Source organism: Cucumis melo, chromosome 1 (genome assembly GCF_025177605.1).
Source record: "Cucumis melo cultivar AY chromosome 1, USDA_Cmelo_AY_1.0, whole genome shotgun sequence".
In the NCBI taxonomy this organism is placed as follows: domain Eukaryota; kingdom Viridiplantae; phylum Streptophyta; class Magnoliopsida; order Cucurbitales; family Cucurbitaceae; genus Cucumis; species Cucumis melo.
This window is the reverse complement of record NC_066857.1, coordinates 33,356,843-33,376,286: the sequence shown is the minus strand read 5'-3', so window position 1 is coordinate 33,376,286 and position 19,444 is coordinate 33,356,843. Positions and strand designations below refer to the sequence as shown.

General features: G+C 32.9%; 2 protein-coding genes across 3 annotated transcripts; one reads left to right on the top strand and one right to left on the bottom strand.

The window, feature by feature from the left end:
• The first annotated feature begins 729 nt into the window (after window positions 1–729).
• On the top strand, window positions 730–3,704 carry LOC103492765 (uncharacterized). The gene is made up of 3 exons (XM_008453269.2): window positions 730–1,195; window positions 1,279–1,676; window positions 2,145–3,704. Exons 1-3 carry the CDS (start codon window positions 1,136–1,138, stop codon window positions 3,421–3,423), a joined length of 1,737 nt encoding a protein of 578 aa, XP_008451491.1. The 5' UTR covers window positions 730–1,135; the 3' UTR covers window positions 3,424–3,704.
• A 7,842-nt stretch (window positions 3,705–11,546) lies between these two features.
• On the bottom strand, window positions 11,547–18,606 carry LOC103492766 (BRCT domain-containing protein At4g02110). Of its 2 annotated transcripts, XM_008453270.3 has the most exons (10): window positions 18,255–18,606; window positions 18,056–18,151; window positions 17,816–17,920; window positions 17,277–17,378; window positions 17,091–17,175; window positions 16,239–16,308; window positions 16,071–16,115; window positions 12,866–15,634; window positions 12,470–12,686; window positions 11,547–12,357 (listed from the first exon to the last, which is right to left on the bottom strand). In XM_008453270.3, exons 1-10 carry the CDS (start codon window positions 18,333–18,335, stop codon window positions 11,797–11,799), a joined length of 4,131 nt encoding a protein of 1,376 aa, XP_008451492.1. In that variant the 5' UTR covers window positions 18,336–18,606; the 3' UTR covers window positions 11,547–11,796. The 2 variants fall into 2 exon arrangements, with proteins under 2 accessions (XP_008451492.1, XP_008451493.1); XM_008453271.2 differs by lacking the exon at window positions 18,255–18,606 and having other exon boundaries at window positions 17,277–17,389; window positions 18,056–18,079.
• Between the last annotated feature and the right edge of the window lie 838 nt (window positions 18,607–19,444).

The following is a 19,444-nucleotide window of genomic DNA, read 5'->3' as shown; positions in this document are numbered from 1 at the left end:
ATTGCAAAGTTTTAAAAAATTGTAGAGGTAGAAGGTGAGACATATCGACTTTCAAACTAGTTAATGATTTATTAACTAAACCTCACTTTGGTAATTATTTATAAATTTATTTTGTTGTTTAAAGAAAAAATCTAAAAACACCATTTTCATAATTGATTTCTATCTTTTCTGATATACATTTTATGAACATTTTCAAAACGAAGTCGAGTTTTGAAAGCTAAAATACTTTTTTTCATAAACTTATTTTTATTTTTTAAGATTGATCCAAAAAAATCAAATAAACCAAAACCAAATAATCATACGAGACATAAACTTTCAAAATTTTAAAAACATAGTGCAATTATCCGATACAAACTCTACCATGCACAAGTTCCACATTTATATTTAACACATCAATCACTTTTCAAAATTAGTTTAAATTTATCAATCAACAATTAAACACTTGTTTTGAATATTTGAAAAAATGAAATAAATAGATAAATGTAATTTGAAAGTAATAAGTAATAAACAAAAATAATTGTCTAAAACATACTTACTTTAATCCTTTGAAGACCAAATTGAATGAAATGAAAAAATAGGATGGAAAGCATAAAATGATAAAATAAAGAAAAAAGAAAGGGGTATATAGTTAAAATGTGACATGGAAGGTGTGGGGATGTGGAGCCCAGTTAAGGGGTATAGAGTTATAGGACACCTAGCCCTTTCCCCTGCCATTAGAGAGAAAGAGAGAATCTATTGTGTGTTGCCAGCTCATTCAATCCTTTCTCTTTCCCCCCCCTTCCCCTTCAGGTCAAAGCTGGCATTTTTTTCTTTCTTTTCTCTCTCTCTCTCTCTCTCTCTCTCACTCCTCCTCCTCCTCCTCCTCTTCCTCTTTCTTCTTCTTCTTCTTCTTCTTCCCCTTATTTACTCTCTCTCTCTCCCCCATTTCTTCTTCACATTTCAAATCTCTCTCTCTCTCTCTCTCTCTCTCTCTCTCTCTCTCTCTCTCTCTCACCATTTCTTTCTTTCTTCCTCCATTTATAAACAGACCACATTTTCTGAGAGAGAGAGAGGGAAAAACAGACTCCCCCCCCCCCCCCCCACCCCACCCTCAAAGGCTTTCTTTTTATGTTGGCTTGGCTCACTGATTCCTTCAATGGCTGTTTCTTCCCAATCTTCCATTGACAAGAAAAACTGGTGGCTCACCAACCGTAAGGTAAATTATATTTTCTTAACCCGCCACTCTCTTTTTTTGTTTGGTGTTTTTTCTCATCTTCAATCCTCCTCATTTCATTTCAGATTGTTGACAAATACGTTAAAGATGCAAGAACCCTCATTGCTACTCAAGAACACAGAGAAGTTTCCGCTGCTCTTAATCTTATTGATGCAGCTTTAGCTCTTTCTCCTCGTCTTGAGCAAGCCCTTGAGCTTAAAGCTCGGGCTCTTCTCTGTCTTCGTCGATTTAAAGATGTTGCTGATATGCTTCAGGATTATATTCCTAGTTTTAAGATCGCTGGTGAGGATTCCACTGGCTCCGATGGGTCCTCGCAGCAACTCTCTAAAGATAGAGTTAAGCTTCTTGGTTCGTCTGAATCGCCGGGTTGTGACTCGTCGTTTAAATGTTTCTCTGTTTCTGATTTGAAGAAGAAGGTTATGGCTGGACTTTGTAAAAACTGCAACAAGGAAGGGCAATGGAGGTAAAAAGAAAGAAAATGGCAAATGCTCTGTTTCATTGATTTTCCTTTTCTTTCTTTCTTTTTTTCTTTTGTTTTTTGGGTAATGGTTTGTTTTTGAGTTGGGTGTATTAAATGTTTCATGGGTTCGACTTTTTATGTGGTGTTATTATTGTTATTTATTGTTATGATTCAGTCGACATGGTTTCTGTTGGTTTTTGAGTAAATGCTCAGCAAATTTTAAACCTCATTATTCAATATCTTTTTTTCTCCTTTTAACCTTTTTGTATTTTGAGTTTCTATTTGATTTTCTTTTTGTGCAAGGCTCCTCTGTTTCTCTATGATTTCTTTTTACCTGTTTCTTGTGGTAACTTTCTCATTTTGATTTTGTATTTGTCTTTCACTTTTGTGTTTGTGTTTTACAGTTTCTCAATGAATATGATGAATCTTTTCTGATCTCTTTTGCGAACACTCTGTTTTTCTCTGCTGTAGATATTTGATCTTGGGTCAAGCTTGTTGTCATTTGGGGTTGATGGAAGATGCCATGGTTCTTCTTCAGACCGGAAAACGTCTCGCAACGGCGGCATTTCGTCGTGAGAGTATATGCAGGTCTGAAGATAGCTTCTCGCTGTCTGATTTCCCTTTCTCCAGTGAGATTTCAACGACAAATCCTCCTAATACACCACCTCGAGCCTTGTCCGATTCCGAAACAATTACCAATCTCCTTAGCCACATTAAGCTTCTGATTCGCCGTAGGACGGCTGCTCTTGCTGCCCTTGATGCCGGCCTCTATGCTGAGGCTATTCGTCATTTCAGCAAAATTGTTGATGGTCGCCGAGGAGCACCTCAAGGCTTCCTTGCTGAATGTTATATGTACCGAGCCTCAGCTTATCGATCGGCTGGTCGAATTGCCGAGTCGATTGCTGATTGCAATCGAACATTAGCACTTAATCCAAGCTGCATTCAAGCTTTAGAAACCCGAGCATTACTGTTCGAGTCGATTAGATGCTTACCAGATTGTTTGCACGATCTAGAGCATTTAAAGCTTCTGTATAATACCATATTGAGGGACCGAAAGCTTCCTGGTCCAGCTTGGAAGAGACAGAACATGAGATATAGAGAGATTCCTGGGAAGCTATGTGCATTAACAGTGAAAATTCAAGAACTAAAACAAAGGGTAGCTTCAGGAGAAACTGGGAATGTGGATTACTATTCATTAATTGGGCTGCGACGTGGTTGTTCGAGGTCCGAATTGGAGAGAGCTCATTTGCTACTATGTTTACGACACAAACCCGATAAAGCTACAAACTTTATCGAGCGGTGTGAGCTTGCAGATGACCGTGATCTCGATTCAGTTCGAGACAAGGCGAAAATGTCAGCATTGTTACTGTATAGAATGCTACAGAAGGGCTATTCGAGCATAATGGCGACAATCGCGGACGAGGAAGCTGCGGAGAAACAAAGGAAGAAAGCTGCAGCCGCATTACAAGCAGCACAAGCTGCTGCTATTCAAGTACAGCAGCAGCAGCAGCAGCAACAGCAACAAGCTCAAGAATGCCTATTAGAAATGGAACTCATCAAAGCAGCCACAAAAACACAATCCAAACCATTGAAAACCGAACGAATCACCGCATCAGACACCAAATCTTCAAACGACAAATCAACCTACCAAGGAGTATTCTGCCGTGATCTCGCCGCAGTTGGAAATTTGCTATCACAAGTCGGATTAAACCGTCCCCTACCTGTTAAGTACGAAGCATTGAGCTGCTGAAAAATCACTTGTAAAACATGGGATTTGAAAATCATGAGGTTTTTTGTTGATACGGCAGGGAAATCTCAAGTTCAACTTCTCTCATATTCTTGTACAAAAACCAAACAATGTCTGAAAAAAAAAACAACTTTGAAAATTACTGCCGGAAAAAATTTTGGTCACTGTTGTTCATTTTGTTCTTTCTCATTACTACTGTTCTTTTTTATTTTTAAGAAGTTCATGTACAGAATTCCATTATGATCATCATCAGTTCAGCTTCTCAATTATCTAAATTTTTGGAATTGGAATTTGTCACTGAAGTCTCTTTCAATATTGTAAATTGTAAAAAGGAGTTTAGTGGCATTAAATTGTTGGCAATGTACAATAGTAAATCTTCAACAAAACTGGCATCATGACAGCAGAACCCATGTTTGGACCGTTTCATTCGTCTGATATTTCTTCTTGGGGTTGCCTTTTATCAACATGACAACTTAGATAGGTCCTTTAAATTTCATATATTTGAGAAATTCACCAGGGTCATGGGTCGGGTGAAAAATGCAATTTTTTTTGTTGAGTCAGCCTTGAAGTAAAAGGGTGGGGGAGGTGGCAGAAGAAAGCTGGTGAGTTCAAGAGTTTGGTAGGGTCTAATCCAAACACTCAATACGAGAAAACCCAATGAGGGATTTTTAAAAATAATTACTTTTTGTTTTGTTTTTGTAAAAAGGAATTGTCATTTCATTCGGCTTTTTTTTTTTTTTTCTTTTTCTCTTTAGGAGTTTGTTTGTATCTTTCTTTATAATCCATTCATTTACTGTTGTTTGCTTTTGTTATGTTATGTCAATTTTTCATCTTCTACTTCTTTTAGATCTAAAATTATTGCAACCAACCTTAACTTTTTAACATGGGAATTTGATTCCTTTCTCTCATTGTTTTTTCACACACATTCTTTCTTTCTTAACAATCTTACTTCTTAGATTCTACTTTCCAAAGGCACGACCTAAATCAACTAATATATAATGTCTTAACGACTAAAAGTTTCTATTGAGAATCCTCTAATTTCTTACTATAAACTCAAAAAAAAAAAAAAATGCTTCCAACGAGCGGTATTTATAAAAATAATAATTAAGTGTACAGCAACAATTTTAAAAAAATTACAAATATAATAAATTCTACTAACGATAAAATGATAGCCTTTATCGATTATAGACTCTTATAAGCAATACAGTATTATATCACTAGTAAATGATATAAGTCTTCGAAAGTTGAAACTAAAAATTGTTATTCAATAAAATTCATTTGCATTATGTGATATCTGCTAATACGTTGAGTCTTATTTAAAGAGAAAAAAACATAAAACGAAACGTAATTTTCTTATTTTGAATTTTATATTTTTGGTAAGTTCAATATATATATATATATATATATATTTGTCTTTCAAAAGGGCAGATTAGGAAGGTAATTAAGAAGAGTGATTTAAAGGTATAACTCACATGAGAAAGCACTAATAATGTTTGACCACTTAATTATGCTAATTATATAGTTTTGAAATTTCTTATACTCAACTACAAATTAAATTAAAATTACTAAATATATATATATATATATGTATTCTTCTAATCCTTTTATAACCTAAAACAGAGAGATAAGGGTAAATAAAGTGGTTTTGCATTTTTGGAATAAAAGAATCATCCAAATGCAATTAAAGAGGGTTGTTGGGCAATCAATTACTTTTTCACCTTTTTAACCTCAAAATGCTCAGTAATTTCAATGATTTTAAGTAGTGGGTATGGTTATAATTTTACTATATATATATATATATGAAAAAAAAAAAAGAAAAAGAAAAAAAGGTAGAGCATCATTATATGGAATTGATTCTAAGGTTTAGTCACCTTTAACACAAGCATTGGATCAATTGATTGCCTTCACCCCAAGGACATCTTTAATTTCTTTTTCTTTACCTTTTTTGTTGTTGTTATTATTATTATTTTTAAATGTGTGTGAATTCTCTTGAGATTCTTTATGAAAACCTACACAAGTTCTTTTAAATGCAACATTTATTGCTAATGCTCTTCCTCTTAATTTGAAAATAAATAAATAAAAAAAAAAAGAAAGAAAAGAAACTCATCGACACAATGAGCTTTGGCCCTTTTTTCATGATGTAAAACAACCACCCTTTGTGTAGGGTTTGAAATATTAATTTGATTCACGAAATTCAAACCAATGAACCATTAATGATATCAATGGCAAATGATTCGAAGCGTGTGTTTTAATGTTCAACGGTTGAAATAGATCGAAAACAAATGAGTCAAAGAAGTTTTAATTGTTGATGTTAAACTCGAAAGAAAAAGGATAACAAAACCGTATAGATATTATTTTGGATTGTATTTAAGTGAAATCTTTTTTATCTTTACTTGGAAGAGATGTAAAGAGCTTTTTAAGATTGGTTTTTGAATTTGATTTGATAATCCTTTAAATTGACTCCAAATGCACATGTCTCCTTATCCATCTCTCTTCACTTTAAGCAAAGTTTTTGCACAACCAAATTCCCCTTTAGAATAACTTGAGAGAATAGCAAATGGGGAAGGGATTTTTCTTTTTCTTCTTTTTCTTTTCTTTTTCTTTTTCATCTTTATTTTTAAATCAAATATTATTTATAATGTAAAATCAAATCAATAATACACACAAATACATAACATAACATAACATGTTGTATTTTTCTTTTCTTTTCTTTTTTTTTTTTTTTGGTTATATATGTAGTAGATGTGCTTTGCTTATTATTGCATTGCTGCCACATTATTGGACTGTTTCTTTCTGCCAATTCCCACTTCCATTAAATTTTCTTCTTCCCAAAAAATAAAAACATTAAATTATGGGATCTGTTTTTGGATGGAAAATATAACTTCTTTTTTTTCTTTTTTTTTTTTCTTTTCAATTTAATCCATTTTTGTATGGAAATGGGTTCAAAGGATTATTGGGCACAGCTAATCTGATAAATGCTGCCAAAATGTTTGTCATAAAATGTCAAACTTTGTGTTATAGAGAGAGAGAGAGAGAGAGAGAGTATATAGATATAGATATAAATAAAGAAATAAATAATCCATGGGGTTGAACATTTCAATCACACACTTCAAAGTTTTTTGAACTCATCTAATAAAAAAGCCACTTGTACTATTTTTTTCTTTTTTTTGTAATTATCAATCCACTTCTCTGACATTTTTTTTTCTCTTTCATGTGTTCTTTTTTTAATTTTTAATCACCATTTTGTATGTTTGATGCATTAATTTGTTTAAACATTTCTTACAACTTTTTGAGATGTATATGTTTAGTTAGTGGATAGAGTTTTCTTTTACTATTTATTTGTAGTAGTAAATTCTAAACTTTGAATGTTGTTTTTAAATTTCTCATCTTCCCAATCAATCATAATATCTAAATACATTTAAAATGTTATTTTAAAAAAAAAATAAACCCACAAAGTAAAGGTTTTGTAAACTCATCTAATTTTGGAAAAACACATTCTCTCTAATTTTTTTTTTCTTTTTTTCTCTTTTTATTTCTAAAGCAAATTGTATTTTTCTTGTGGTGAAAGAAAAGTTAGGGTTTGAGTTTTTGCATTGTTTCTCACGAGAGGGAATACCTTTAAAAGAAGAGAGAAAATGGGTTTATAAAACAAAATTAATCTATAATATATATATATATATATATATATATATATATATATATATATATATATATTGTTGAAAAGATGAAATAATTAATAATTTTTTCTAAAGTATATATGAAATGGAACTTCATATGTATCTTAGGATAAAAAAAAAAAAGCTATAGTTTTAAGGTCTCCAATTTTTGAAAAATAGATGGATGTGATTTCTTGATTTTGAAAAATATTGCAACTTTTTTTAGTTTGGAATTTTTAAGAATATATGTGTGTGCTTTGATGTTTAAAGTTCCAAATTTTACTTTTTTATTTTCTCTTTACTTCTTAAATCTATCAAAGTAGGTATCAAAGATTGATGGACCAACTTTTTCTTTAATTAATTGTTTAAAAAATTATTTTTTTTATAAAAATTAACTTCACGAACATTCGAAATTTTAAAAACCATATTCATTTTCTCCTAAAAACTCTGACTTTAAAATACATTTTAGAATGAATAAGAGTTTAGCTCATTTGATATCTATATATACCAAGAACAAGGATCTGTAATTCAAATTCCTCGATCACCGATTTGTACTAAAAAATATATTTTAAAAACTTAAACCTGAACATATATATTCTTCAAAATTTATGGATTAAAAATGTAATTTTTCGATTGTTTAATAATCACATATTCCACCAAATGCAAATAAGAACAAGAATATGGGTAACAACAAAATATGTATATTTACAAAATCACTCATAAAGTATAGATTTGTAGTTATAATTACACATTTGAACTTTCAATAGTAACAATTGATCTTCTAAAGCTTACAAAGATCATAATAATCGAACCCACTAAACGATGAAAAATAAATTATCAAACTTATACAACCAATATAGTTTACATAAGTTTGAGGGTTCAACTTGTAAATTTGAATAAATTTAAGAGTATAATTGCAACTATTATCGTAATTTAAGAATGATTTTTACGAATTGAAATAACCAAAAACCATAGATTTCATTTTTAAAATGTAGGATGAAATTAATTTGTAGAAAGACACATTTAAAATTATAGAACCAAACACATGTATCTAAGAGGTGGTAAAATGTTGGATAATGTAGTGATCATATATATTAGAGAAAAAGGAAATAAGGGAAAGAGAAGGGGTGTTTTTATAAATAAGTGAAAGAATGGGGGAAGGGGAATTAGGGGAAAAGAAAGAAACACGTGATGTTTGAATGTTATGAAAAATGGAGGTCGTGGCCAGTTATGATGATGTCAGTTACACCATGTGATGCTATCATGTCATGTGCCTCTCTTCTTCTCTTTTTCTCTCTTTTTTTTTTTTTTTTTTTTTTTTTTAATTTTCTTCTCAATATTATTCTAAATTAAACTAATAATAATAATAAATATAAATATAAATATTTATTTTTAAAATGGGGTTTATGGGTTTTGGTCAAAAACAGAGCTGGTTTGGTGTAATGGGAAGATCTGACAAATTCTTTTCACATTACACAAATTCAAATCATTCCAAATAATATAAACTTTCCATTCAAACTATATAGAATGTGTGTGTGGGTGTGTGACAAAAGGGATTTTTTTTTTTAATTCACTTCTTTGGGTATTTTTTTAAGGTTGTTTGAATTGTATGAGATCTGAAAACAGGTCTTTATATATATATATATATATATATATATATATATATATATATATATATATATATATATATATAATTAATCGAAAAGAGTTTGTTTTGAAATAATTGTAAATGTTAAGAAAGTGGTTTCATTTAGGTAAATTATCTCTTTAGAAGAGATGATATAAACATGGCCTTTTGAGGTAAATGATTACCTCCCATCTCATATGGTAATTCCCTTTTTTTTTATTATTGGGTATAAATTGGATTTTGTTTACTCAAAGAGAATTTTCTTTTTAGTATGCTTACATTCTCATTTTATTCTTGAGTTAATATTTACAAAATCAGTCCTAATTAGGTGTCATATTATATTACATTAGTATTTAAGTAACAAAGTGAATGATTGAGGAAATCAAAATCAAAATAAATAGCCTATCATATACATTGGCTTGCATAGCTAAATAACTGAGGTTTTTTCTTTACACAACAGATGAAGGTGAGATTTGTAAACCAACGGCCTAAGAATAAGAAGAAGTATTTTAATTATTATTAAACGATTCTCACTTTAATGTGATATTATATTTTAATAATACGAATATATTAAAAAATATGGGAACTCAAAGTAAATAATGGGAAGGAGTAATTTTTGGTGGGTGAAAACTTTTGACTCTCTTTTCCCTTCCCTTCACAGGTACACTTGTTTTTTTATAATTACTTTTTACCATCCTTTTTCTCAGCTTTAAACAGCGGAAAAGATTGGTAAATTTCTTTTCTTTATTTATTTTTTTTTTTTTTGTTCAAAAGGTGCATTTATTTTTTTTCTCTTTTGTTAAGATTTTGGATGGCAAGTAGATAAAGGGAAAGGTCAAAGGATATCTTGAGCTAATATAGTAATTAATCAAAGATTATGCAATGTATTTTGAGATGTTGAAATAGTAATACAATTGTTGAGTAGTTTGTTTGAAATAACATTTAAATAATTGGTTAAATTAGATGATAATTTTTTTTAATCATTAGAAAAATTACTGTTTAATCTGACAATTATACTATGTTTGATACTTGGGTAAAATATGTTTGCTACTAAATTTATAGATCATAAAATTAAATATTGGTTAACAATAAACCATCGTTAATTTGTTTGTGAATATATTTTATGTAAAAATTACATTATTATTATTCTTCTGTAATATTTATATATTTTATAACACTTTAGACAGTACATATTTCAATATTATAAAGGCGAATATCTTCTCAAACGGTTTTATCCTCATTTAATATATTTCTTCACTTTAAAATTCCAATTCAAATTCAAAATCGTTACAATAGAAATATATAATTCAATTTGCATTAGATCCAAAGAAAATATTATCAGAAACGGATTTGTCAATGAATTAAAAAAAACATAAACCAAATTCCAAATTCTCATCCATCCAACCCAAACACACCCATAGATAATTCAAGAGTCGAATAAATTGATGCAAATAAGCATGTGGAGATCTCATGAGGAGAACTCTTTCATTTCTCCCCCTCAACTGGTGACTGACATACACCACATACTATAAGGTAAGAAAGAATAAACCATGAGAGAAAAATGAAACAATACCCACAATTTTTTTTAATTAGAATAACAACCATGGTAAATAGAAATCCACATGAAAAGAAGCTACTCTTTTTTTTTTTCTTTTTTTGTACAATCAATAAAAATCAAAGATTTAATTCTTCCACCTCAAAATAATTATGTGATGATGATGATGCATGTCAAAGACTATTAGAAAAAAGAGATGCTAATTGTAATGAAATTCAAAGTGAGTAGTAGAGACAAGCTACCCTACTACTACCCCTTTAGGAATAGGTTGAACACTTCACTATTAACACATCAACTTTTCATTTTAAAATAATATTTGCATAGCAAAAGTTACCAAATTTGAGTGAAAAAAAATACATAGAAATGGGGAAATACAATCAGGTTGTGTACATCCAAGTCATAGAACCTAATATATCTTTAGGAAGTCTGCAGATATGATAGGAAGAGTTGGTTGTTTTATGGTAAAAAGCTGATGGGACCCAAGAAGTTTCCACAAACCCAAGAAAAAAAAAAAATAGCCTACTTTTTCTATACTTTCCCATTTGAAGAAACTGCCACCATATATTACAAAAGTGAAAGAAATTTCACTATTCACAACACCTCTTTTACTTGCATATGAACCCTAAACTTCAATTCTCAAATAACCCAAAAGCAATTTAAAAACACCGTCAAGTTATTTCAAAATAATAATAATTTCAATTCACATATAAGTCAAATCTTTCTTTAATCCCTAAACTTCAATTCTTAAATCAAAAATTATTTCAGTATTTTACTTCAATATATTTTGTTCCAATTCTCACTCTTTCATAATACTTTATTTAGTTTTTAGGAAGTCATTTAGTATATGTAATACTGATTTTAAGTCACTTATTATCAATTTCAAACTTCATACATGTGTACAGATTGCACAAGATTTCTGATCTACTAAATTATGCAAATATCACGCAAGATTCTACTAATCCAACACAGCATAGCATAATTACAATTAAAAGAAAATTACAAACCCTAAAGTTAGGTTCAAATTCTCACCTACATGGTGCATAATTCAACTTGCTAAACCATATATCTTCAACCTATGACTCAGAAAGTTGAAATCTCCAACCTTACATGTTTTCTAACTCAACATTTTACAAAAGAACGTGGATGCGTAAACTTAAATCATTCATAAATTCATGCAAATATCAAGGCAAGGTTAACATTAAAACAAACGTGTAAACTTATTAGACGAGAGAGAGAGGCCAACTCAAATCATAAGCCAAGAGGATTTTAAGGATGGCAAAGCTGAACCTACGTAAAACCCTGGGATGATGAATCATTACCGTTACCACCAAGCATGCAAAGTAAAGAGCTTGCAAACCTGAGTGAGTGGAGAAAATGATTCAAACCGCAGCAGATCATCAATTGAGGAAATTCCCCGAGCCATCTAAAAGACCTGGAATAATACAATCAACTTCATTTGTTTAAGCAAGACGAAAATGTACAAGATTTAAACTAAAATAACTTTCCTGATCATTAAAACTATTGTGCAAAATCAAATATCACTTTCTCTTGACTGAGACTCCCTTTTTCCTTTTATTCGAAGAATTGCTGTTTCTACTGTTAATACAGTCTGAACAAAACCAATCACCCTCTGGAATATCCAGTAATGGAGGATTGCAGCAATCTGTATGCATGCCTATTCCACAACCACTAGAACCATCTTCATTACCGCAAATGAGCATAACTTCACCTCTATCGCGGGATCCGCACTCTTGGCAGGCTATATCATTATCAGAACAATCATCCTGTGAGCTAGCGTCTTCAGCAACTTCTTCTGCTTTACTCCGAAGATTGCTAAAAGATCTTTCCGCCCATGCATGAGTATTGTACAAAACATGTTTATCGAGAGAATAACCAGGTTTGCACACATACTCAACCAAGTAATCAGCCGCTACACAGGGTATTTCATTGTTTAAGAACTCTTGTACCCATGTATCAGCACGTGGCATGCCAGGACCAACGACAGCAAAATCAACTCCAGACTCGAGGAATTTAGTATAAGGTGGAGATGTGGCTAGTATTGTTCCATCTCCAGCCTTCACAGCACGCTTGAGAGTATCCTGTTTCATGGTTAACGGATAACGTGTATATCAAAATAACAAATATCGTAATGATTGAAAGGAGCATTACAGTTACAACTTGAGTGGCTGTATTGTAGGATAGCAAACGTACCAGAGGTGGAGCAATGCATTCCCCATATATGATAATACGCAATCCATAGAACGCACCATGACCTGTTTTCTCCCTTAAGAGCCGCCATTTCCTAGGAGCTTCCAAGTTGATTGCACCGTCTTCAGTGAGGCCTTTTTTGTACCATTCATAAGGCTCCTCATTCAAGAGTTTTCCAGCTTGACTACTATCTGTTAGATAATCAGATTTGAGAATCCACCTGCAAGAGAAGACCCTGTACTTCAGATCTTTTACGTAAACTAAGTATTTAACAAGTAACATACGACAATTCACTTCCAAGTTTCTTACATGAAAAGACTAAAAATAATACCTCCATCACTTACTTGATCGCTAAATTTCATAAAATCTTAAAGAAAACAATTGATGGAAGAAACTTACCTTCCAGATGCTGCAGCCGAAAAAAACTTTTCAGTTCTACGGACTGGATCGGGGGCTATGAAATGTGTAGCCTGATATGACCATTGATGAGAGTCTCTGCAAACCCTTCCCTTCAAATGCTTGATTACTTTCTGAAACTCCTTCCTTTCAAGACGATGTCCACTCAAGATAAAACACACGGGTTCAGGTTTTACTTCTCTCAAAACTTCCTCAATTTCCATGGAAGAATTGGCACTGATCTCAGAAGATTTTTTAGTGACCTTTCTTTGCTTTGTATTAGACTCGACTGTAATTTTGTCACAATGCTCGACAATATGACTAGTTTTGTCACCAACATCACATGGTACGTTCTCCTTCTCTGACTTATAATCGGGTATTGTATGGACTTCAGTATTAAGCCCTGCAGCAACCAACTGAGGTTTCTTCCCAGTCTTCTCATTTTTCTTACGGGAAGGAGCTTTAGAAACTTTACCTTGTTTAGGTTTTGCTTTAGAGGAGTTTTTCAACATCTTTTCCTCCGTTGGACCTCTATCCCCCACATTCAATTTTGATTTCTCATATTCCAGACTTAATTCATCCAGCTGCACATTTTCGATGGAAACTGTTGCTTTGGGTTCAAGCACTTCTTCCAGTGTACCTGAAGGAATTGTATCATCAAGCACTCTAGTGCTATTGTTACATTTCACTCCAGATGCAATTTCTTTTGCTAGCTTATGATCATCACTTATCAGCGGAACTTCATTTAATTTGTCTGTATCTATCATTTGCTGCTCAAAATCTGCTTCTTTATTTTCTAGATCAGAAGTTTTGTCATCTTCATCCATGGCTTCACATGGTACATTTACCTTCTCTGAAATATTATCGGGTATTGTATGGACTTCAGTATTAAGCCCTGCAGCAACCAATTGAGGTCTCTTCCCAGTCTTCCCATTTTTCTTACGCGGAGGTGCCTTACATACCTTGCCTTGTTTAGATTTTGCTTTAGAAGAGTTTATCAACATTTTGTCCTCTGTTGGACCTCTATCCCCCACATTCATTTTTGATTTCTCATCTTCTAGTCTTAATTCATCCAGCTGTGCATTTCCGATGGAAAGGGGTGCTTTGCGTTCAATCATTTCTTGTAGTGGACCTGAAGGAATCGTATCCTCAAGCATACTAGCACTATTGTTACATTTCACTCCAGCTGAAATCTGCTTTGCTACCTTATCATCATCACTTATATGTGGAACTTCCATGAAATTTTCCGTATCAATCATTTGATGCTCAAAATCAGCTTCTTTATTTTCTGGATCAGAAGTTTTGTCATCTTCATCCATGACTTCATATTTATGAGATAAGTCCCCCTTATCTGCAGTCTCCACAACCTTTTTCACTCCAATACTGACATCCTGAGGTGATGAGCTGAAGAGGTTTTCACCATTCCCGCAAGATGAAGAAACCGAATCGTTCAAGGAAGTGGTTTTATTCAAGAGAATAGAACCCCTATGACTGCCACTGCCCAACTTTGGTCTCGAACCCAAGCTCTTTTTGGCAAACATCTTGATTCTTCGTGGTTTGGAATGCAAGTCATTATTTTGAATAACAGAAGAACTCAAACTACTTGGCGAGGCTGATTTCGTTTTTGTAGCCTTGGTACCACTATCACTTTCAGATGCAGCCAAAACACCATTCTGCTGCCTGTTTGTTTCTTTAGTTTTTCCAACCAAATCTCCAGAAATTCCACAATCATGACTTAACTCGTTGGGCTTGTCAGGTGACAGGTCTTTTCCTGATATCTGGAAGGGGGTTCGAGGAGTCTTCAAGCTGCCTTCAGCAACATATTCAGTTGGAGAGCGAACACTGTTGCTGAAAGGTAGGTCACATGTAAATGGTTTCTTAATAGGACTAGAGATGTCAGTACTAGCCCTACTATGCTGCAAGATCTTAGCACAACGCTTACCAGAATCATCATGGTTTAAAGAAACACGACTCATTTCCAATCCTAAAAATTTTTCATCTGCAGAGGGGTTATTCAAGGTGCAAGATTTTGTGTTCTCACTCATCGAATGAGATCGAGGGACGTCATAAGATACATCTGAAATGCTTTTCAGTGGCAATCTAGCATTTGAATCTCCTTTACCAAATAAACCAGTTCCCCTCGAAGAATTTTGTTCATGGCCAGAGAAAGTAGCATAAGTTACTTGCTCCATCTTTTCTAAAGATACATCAACACCACTAGTATCTTTTATTTCACCTGTTGCAATTTTACAAGAGGCATCAGCTCTTTCCAATCTTTCTCCAGAAAACAGTGGAAGTGGCGACTTCAATGAGGTTCTCCTAGAGTAACTGGTAGCACACAGTTGCGGGGACCTCGCTGCATTTGATGGACTTGTCACTACCTCATTTTTCACCTCCTGCTTCAAAGATTCAGAAGTTGTCGCATGCATGTCAAAAGACATGGAATCCCAAGGAGTACTAAAAACATCAACTTCCTGACAAATAGGTTCTCTGACCGCATCGTGCTTATCAAACTTTCCAGAAGGAATAAATTCAGTGTTGGTAGTGGGAACTGTCAACATGCTCTTAGTATCAGCAAAGTTTGTCCGCCCATCCAATGTCTTTGAAGCTGGCACTGTATTAGATATTTCACTGGTTGAATGTAAACCAAATTTTATGTTGTCAGGACTCTTGGTGTTTCTCCTTGCAAAATGTTTTTGTTTGGTGATGCCGCTGTTAGATTCCTCTTCAGAATCCTTAGCCTCAGCTTCAAGCATCTCCATGTCATATCCACTGTGGAGAAACGCAAGAGAATTGAGAACATGAATGGATACATTCAGAAAACATTAATTTAATCTCAGCAGGCTAACATGCAGAAGAAAATATTACAGATATTTGGAGAGACACCCAGCATTGATTATTCAAAAAGGCAATGCCATAAACAAATGGACGCATACATCAGTTAGCAGCCCGATAAGCTACACCTAGCAATATATTCTGCAATTTGCAAACAAAGGGTGGTATCCCCTATTGTACGAAGGCATTAATGAAACCCAAATAATATCCCTCATAACAAAGAGTACGAAATGACATCACAGAATTCAGATCCTTGGCCATTTTAATAGAGGTAATAAAACTCCACAAATTAAATGGGTCAAGCAAACGAAACAAATAATCGCGTCAATGCGGGACTGTTATGTGTTGTGACCAAGACAATGTGCCCACGTACCTCATGTTGTAATTAGATTCTGGAAGTAGCATCCATTCTCTCAAGCTGAGGAGAAATGAGTTACAAGTCAAACAAATAAACAAAAACCTATATTTTTTTTTTTTTACAGAACACGTGAAAATGAGTTGATATTATAGGAATTGACACGGGAACACAAATAAAAAGCACCAGTCTTCCAGCCAACGATGATTGACAAGCTTGATGGTCCTTAGTCTTTTAGCAAGCTCATATTTGTCCCCTGTACATGAAATTACAATGATTCACTCTCTTTGATAAATTGAATATCAAATCAACATAAAAATAAAATAAAAACAAAAGAACTTAATAGGTGACTTGCTCACAAATTAGATACCCCAGGTCCCCATTTCAAACTTGACACAAATCAAATACCCCATTGAACTTATGTAAATCTAATGTTAGGAAGTTGAGTGTAAATCGCTATATTACATTTGCTCATGAACAATAATAAATTTCACATCTCCCCATTTATAAACTGTTAAAAATTTCATAATATTAATCTTTTTAGCATAAGTTTTATAACTCATCCACAGATCCCTTGAGATTTTGGAACAAACAAATATGAGCAATTGCTCATTGTCTGACGAGATAATCTAGCAAACTATTTGTTTAATGCATAAAACATGCCTAATTCCGAAAGAAACTAACATGAACTGATAAATCACAAGTATAAACAGGACATTTATATGTTTGACTTGGAATAAAATTCATAGATAGACAAGAAACCTTATACAGCATCCCACATTGCCCAATTTATCAAATAATTCAACCTTTTAACCACGTATTTTAGAAGCCAGAAATATTAGATCCACTTATATTAATAGGTTGGATCAAAAGAATCAATAGCTAAAGAAGCAAGAACGTCACTTGTTGAATGGAAAGTTCTTAATACTAAAAATCCTGAAAATATTCATTATAATCTTTGCTCGAGACAGTCAAGAGGGAAAAGTAACTAAGGACAATATAAACTATAGGAAAGGATGTGTATCAAGATAGACGTACCTTCAAATTTGTAACATATGAGGTGGGTAACCTTGTTTGCCACCAATGGCTTAGAGAATTGAGCACCTATCAAGCCAACCATTGTCTGCGAGGTACATGAAAAACAATTGTAAAATTCAAACAAAAATAGCCAATAATTAGTCACTGGTCAAGCAAAAGAAAATAGAGCAGTGATATAGTCCATACCATAACATCATCTCTATCCTGTCGCTGGTACCCAGTCAAGCACATGATCAAACTTTTAGCCCCTGGGATACCATTCAGTTCCCTTAACGGTCGGTACAATACCTGTTAAAAGGCTAACAAGATAGACCTGTAAATATGCTGATAATAAAGATTAAAGATATAGAATAGAGATTAAAGAAACTCGAGAATTCTCAAAATTCCAATTTACGAAAGAAACTTCTCACCCCGTGAACGTAATTGTATTGAGCGGAACCATAATCAAAAAATAAATGACACAGAAATTTAATCATACCGCATTCAAATAATAACAGTGTCTTTTGGAGTTCACAGTCAAATGTATTTCCATATTAAAAGCTTAAATCCAACAACATTGGCATGAGAAATTTATGAAACACTTGCTTATGTTATATGCAATAATGTGACCCGTATTCGAGAACCATGTAAGCAGAGTACTTCAATAAAAAGACAATCAATCCAATTTAAACGCAAAACAATGTGAAAAAACAATGTGTAAAATAATAATTGAGTTAAGAACCCACCGAAGTAGCATCAGCAAGCAACCCAGAATCATATCTATGATCAACCCATAGCCCCGTGACAAGCAACTTGCCATCATTTCGAGCAGCAACACAAACCGGATCGTCCTATAAATCATACAGAAACAGTGAAACTAAATACGCAAGGCAGCATTGCACTGCAACATCACAACTAGTTACATAATAACCGTGAAAACTAAAAAACCAATTGAAAATTTGACTAGGAAACGAAGTAGGATTTACATAAACAATCTTATTCTTGTCCACGATCACATGAGAGCAGCTCGGGCCATACTGACCAACATCAACCCCTCCGCCATCAATTAGCTTAGACCGAACCTAAAAAAGAGATAAAAACAATAAAATAAAGCTCGAAACAAAATCTTCAACTAAGAAAACAAGAAACCAACAGAGAGTGAAGAAAGACGACGAAGCGAAATACCTGTTTCTCATCAACGCTATTGAATCCAAAGAGAACGAAGTGAACACCTGAGAACGGTTGGCAGGAATAATCAATTTCCATCGGCAACTCAAATACGATTGGAGAAACAATGCCCTAGGAAGCTAGAGAGGGGAGGAAAAACATCAGTATGCAGAACTTGAATTGGCGGCGGTAGATAGAGAGTGGGAATCTGGGGAAGATCTTTGGAAGCGTGGATATGGAGGAGAATCAGTGAGCGGCTTTTGTTGATTGAGAGATGAATCTTGCAGTGGAAGTTTGAATAATGGCGATAAAGAGATGGAGAAAGATAGAAGGGAGGGAGAAAAGTGCAGTGGAAAAGGGAGGGAATTGGGGACATATTTTTGCTTTTTGATTTTTGTGCCAATGGCGGGAGGGTTAAAATTTGTGATTCCTTGAGATTGTGCCACGTCTCTATTGTACGGTTTCGACACGTGTCTCCTGTTGAACCGCTGAGGTGGAAATTTGGGTTATAAGATCATCGATACATGTACATATACTTGAATTAAATTTTGGTTAATATTATTGTCACTATAATATAATTATATTCGAATATACCTTCTTATTATATATGTACTATTTAAATTTCAAATTTTATTGTTTGATAGTTTCTTTTGAGAAAAATCCTATTGTTTAATAGTTTGTATTAATAATTTGATAGATAATTATTCCTCCACAACTTATATTTAAGTTCGTATTCTCTACGTGAAATTGTTCATTTAAATGATTTTCATGCTAAAGAAAAAACACTGACTATATGATTAAAACTTTTCATAAGATTTCTTTTATTTGGAAAAAACTAAATATGTTAACATAAATTTTATGACGTTAGAGTGTTATGTTGAAATTTACATATAGACACTTTAAAATGCTGAAATCAATTATGTCAATTTTCTGTGTTGAATAAATAAGTCTACATCAAAATTTTGTTTAATAGTAATCTAAATGTAACAAGATATACAATGCATGTATAATGGATATATAAAGTTGGATTCGTTCAACTAATCTACAACAAATTCAAATTGATTGTACGTTGGATTAACCGAATAAATGGTACTTTTAATACATCAAACTCTGATGAATTCAAGTATACTTTCTTATTTTTCAATAATAATAAAAGATAAATACGAAGAAAAAACATTTTTGATAACTCGTACAATATATTTTGAAGG

Excerpts from the sequence above, each read along its gene's own strand:
- LOC103492765 (XM_008453269.2), top strand. The coding sequence starts at position 1,136 with ATGGCTGTTTCTTCCCAATCTTCCATTGACAAGAAAAACTGGTGGCTC. Across the intron at positions 1,196-1,278 it reads GGTGGCTCACCAACCGTAAG|ATTGTTGACAAATACGTTAA; the intron begins GTAAATTATATT and ends ATTTCATTTCAG. Across the intron at positions 1,677-2,144 it reads AACAAGGAAGGGCAATGGAG|ATATTTGATCTTGGGTCAAG; the intron begins GTAAAAAGAAAG and ends TCTCTGCTGTAG.
- LOC103492766 (XM_008453270.3), bottom strand. The coding sequence starts at position 18,335 with ATGGAAATTGATTATTCCTGCCAACCGTTCTCAGGTGTTCACTTCGTT. Across the intron at positions 17,379-17,815 it reads TGCTTGCTGATGCTACTTCG|GTATTGTACCGACCGTTAAG; the intron begins GTGGGTTCTTAA and ends GCCTTTTAACAG. Across the intron at positions 16,309-17,090 it reads CATATGTTACAAATTTGAAG|GGGACAAATATGAGCTTGCT; the intron begins GTACGTCTATCT and ends TTTCATGTACAG.